General features: G+C 36.2%; 1 protein-coding gene across 1 annotated transcript; it reads right to left on the bottom strand.

Annotated features, from left to right (window-relative positions):
• Positions 1-341: 341 nt before the first annotated feature.
• Positions 342-3,161, bottom strand: LOC149232992 (cytochrome P450 71AU50-like). Its single transcript, XM_089376624.1, has 2 exons — positions 1,946-3,161; positions 342-1,133 (listed from the first exon to the last, which is right to left on the bottom strand). Exons 1-2 carry the CDS (start codon positions 2,837-2,839, stop codon positions 507-509), a joined length of 1,521 nt encoding a protein of 506 aa, XP_089232750.1. The 5' UTR covers positions 2,840-3,161; the 3' UTR covers positions 342-506.
• Between the last annotated feature and the right edge of the window lie 594 nt (positions 3,162-3,755).

Genomic DNA, 3,755 nt, shown 5'->3' with positions numbered 1-3,755 from the left:
GTACAAGCCGCCGGCCCCGCCGTTAGACCATGTACATCTAATTGTATTTTACATCTATAATCTCACAATTAATTTTACATCAAATAAATTTTGATAAGAGATAAATTATTTTGATTACAATATTCATTAATTACAAAATCCATTTTGTTGATCAATATTCATTAATTACAAAATCTATTTTTTTCAACCAAAGGATTCTGATTCTCAAGCATACATATTTTTAATGAAAAGAGTATTTAGCGTCCAGCCAATTCCTCCGCCTCCTTAAACAAATGTTTTCTCAATTAACTAAATTTAAACGATTCCAAAAATAAAAACATATTTTTTAAACCATTCCCAAAAATAAAAACATATTTTTTAGTCAGAAAGCAACGATTCTCAATTTGGTAAGATTACATTTTTCTCATATCCAATTTCTCATCTGGATCGGAGATAGCAAAAGATTCTTGAACCCTAAACTTTTTATTTATTAAACTATCCCTATTCTTGAACCGTAAGGCGAGGAGTCAGGATAGCACCGTAAGGCGAGGAGTTGGAACGGCCAACAATTCATTCGCCCTACGAACTGTGAAGCCAAACTGTTCTGTCATGTCCAATTCCTGGCCGTCCATGTCGTCCGGAAGCCTCCAGTTGAAACAGTGCAAGAGTTGCGCGACCGCTAACTCTACAACAAGAATTCCCAATTCCGCGCCTGCGCAGCCTCTCCTGCCTGCTCCGAACGGAATCCAATCGAAGCCAAAATCTTTTGTAGCGAGGGAACCTGTTTCCATGAATCTCTCTGGCTTGAAAATCTCAGCATCCTCTCCCCATGAATTAGGGTTCGTTCCAATTGCCCACAAGTTAATGAGAAGGCGAGTGCCCTTGGGGATTTCATAGCCCAACACATTGCATTTCTCCAAACATTGATGGGGAAGAGCAAGCGGCGCGGGTACGTGGAGTCTAAGCGTTTCTTTCACAACTGCTCGTAAATAAACTAGACGAGGCAGATCGGACTCGCGCAACATGCGTTCCATTCCAACTACACTTTCCAGCTCGTCCTGGAGCTTCTTCAGCACTAGGGGGCTTCTCAGTACTTCGGACATTGTCCACTCTATGGTTGTTGACCCCGTATCTGTTCCACCGATCAGTATATCCTGCCATATTAATTACAATAATAATGAGTATTACATTTTACTCAAAGCCATTGAAATCTAATTGAAATCTAATACAATAGAGTATATATATATATTTAGAAGTTCCTCTCTCGGATTCATTCATCACATAATCTAATAGTTATAGATAAATTCTATATAATTCTATTTACATAAATCTCCATTAAAATCAAATGAGTATCACATGTTACTCAAACAAATTGAAATCTAACTCAATAACAAATTTGTTTTCTTTATTTATTAGATAAATGTTTTAATTACACTTGCGATTTGTCCATCAAATACAACTTAAAATTTTACAATACTGTCAAGGTTCTTTGTTGAAGTTCTGAAAACTGATTAGGTGCGAAAACTGTCAAATTGACAGGTGAATCTGTTTTGAAATGGTATGTTTTGAAATTTCAACCCTATACCTAAACGTCAATAAAAAATATTGATATAATAAATAAAGAAGACAGATTTATAAATAATTCTACTGACATAAACCTCTATTCAAATATAATAAACATGTCTAAAATACATAAACTACCCTTTTTATATTTTCTAGTGATTTCTAACTCCAAAATTTTATGAACAGAAGTTTCAAACAAAACATCCACAAGATCTGGGGCAACCTTGTGGCTATTCCGCCAAACATGTTCCTCTAATATTTTCTCTAGCAAATCATCTTGTTTCTGAAATAAGTCTTTCTACTACAAATTAAAATATTTATATAATAAATTCAAATGAAAAATTTCTAAATAACTCTACCCACATAAACTTCCATTCAATTATAATAAACATTTGTAACTTACATAAACGACTCCTTTTATATTCTCTCGCGTAATTTCGAACTCCAAATGTTTATCTGCAGAGGTTTCAAACAAAACATCCACAAGATCTGGGGTGACCTTGTGGCTATTCTGCGAAACATGTTCATCTAATATTTTCTCTAGCAAATCGTCTTCTTTCTCATGTAAGTCCTTCAAGCGACGGTTGAGACCTTGCAGATCCATCCAGGCCAACCATGGTATGTAATCCCCGATGTTAAAAGAACAGGATAACCGAGAAGATTCCATGATCAATGAATGTACACTGATGCTGCCAGTTAGGTCTTGGGGAGAATACTTCCTGCCTAAGGCCATCCTGCAGATTATATCACTTGCAAGGGTGGACACAGTTTGGGAAATGTTAAGGGGACCATCTAAATTAATAATAGAGCGAATCATAGCAGACACTTCCTCTTCTCTTATGAAGCGGAAGGACTCTATGCGTCTAGAGTTTAGTAACTGTAAAACGCAGACCTTACGCAAATGCCTCCAGGAAGGGCCATATGGAGCCAAGGCGATGTCCGAGAAATTATATGACACGATCCGGGAGGCGATGGTGGGCGCTCTACTGGCAAAAAGTAGGTCATGGGTCTTGAGAAACTCCTTGGCCATATCTCCGGAAGAAACGACTAGGATGAGGCCGGAACCTAGCCGGAGAGACATAAGAGGGCCGTATTTCAGAGAAAAAGCTTGCAGTGCTCTGTGGGGATGTTCTGCCAGCCAGCGAATGTTTCGAATAATGGACAGCAGGTGTGGCCCCGGGGGCAGCCTTGCCCTCTTCACACACAACAAGAAGCTCCATTTTGCTACTATCATTACAAGCACAAGACCAGAGGCGAGTAAGATATACAACTCTACGCTCTCTGACTGCCACGCCATGAGCACACTTTTTTCCAAAGGAAAAAACAACAATCTTTTATACAAAAGAAAAGGGTGTTACATCTACAATACTGGTCTGCAAAATCATTCCAGCAATTCCAGCAAAAAGAGAAACGCCACATATAACCAGTTGTCAAGCAGGATAAACATTAAAATTCTGGCAATTAAACCAAAAAAATTCTGGCAGTTACACCAGAAACAAAGGCCGTGTCATAGACCACACTTGTTACTATAATACAATTGACGAGTCCTCATGCTCCTCCCTGGCTTCAGTGGAAGAAATACTTCGAGGAAGCCAGATATGTCCAACTACGGAAAGCCAGATCTGTCCCACTACAGGAATTTGCATCAGATTTTTTGGTACTTGGCGCAATAGTAGGAGGAGATTTTGAAATGGAATTTGGTTCATCTCTTTTTCCAAATCTATTTTAGGTAGATATTGATGTGTTGGGATGAGGTTTTGGAATGCAATTAGCGTTTTTCTTGCCAAATCTATTTTTGGTAAATATTGATGTGCTGTGATGTGAGTGTTTGTAGTTTGGTATGCATTTAAAATGTAAAATGGTTGTGTTGTTAGTTTTTGAGAGGAAAAATTCTAATTTGCTGGTTGAATAAAGTTATCTCGGCCATGTAGATTCATGGTTATGATGTTTAATTTAAAAAGATATTTTTTTCAATATTATTAAAATAATTATTTTTTTTTTTAAATATTTTCACATATTTTCTGCTATAATTTATAGATATGGTTACAATATTTATGCATGATATTTTATGTTTTTTTAAAACGTCGATTTAAGGAAAACTATATAAATATAATTTTTTGGGAAAATGTTTATACTAAAGTAAATAACATATTTATGATGAATTATTTTTCATTGTAATTTAATTCTTTGCAATAAAATGGATAAAAATAAAA

Source organism: Pinus tabuliformis, chromosome J, assembly GCF_031772625.1.
Source record: "Pinus tabuliformis cultivar Carrire ecotype Pingquan chromosome J, CPIR1, whole genome shotgun sequence".
NCBI classification, from domain to species: Eukaryota; Viridiplantae; Streptophyta; class Pinopsida; order Pinales; family Pinaceae; genus Pinus; species Pinus tabuliformis.
The sequence above is the reverse complement of the archived record's forward strand: the minus strand, read 5'-3'. Positions and strand labels throughout refer to the sequence as shown.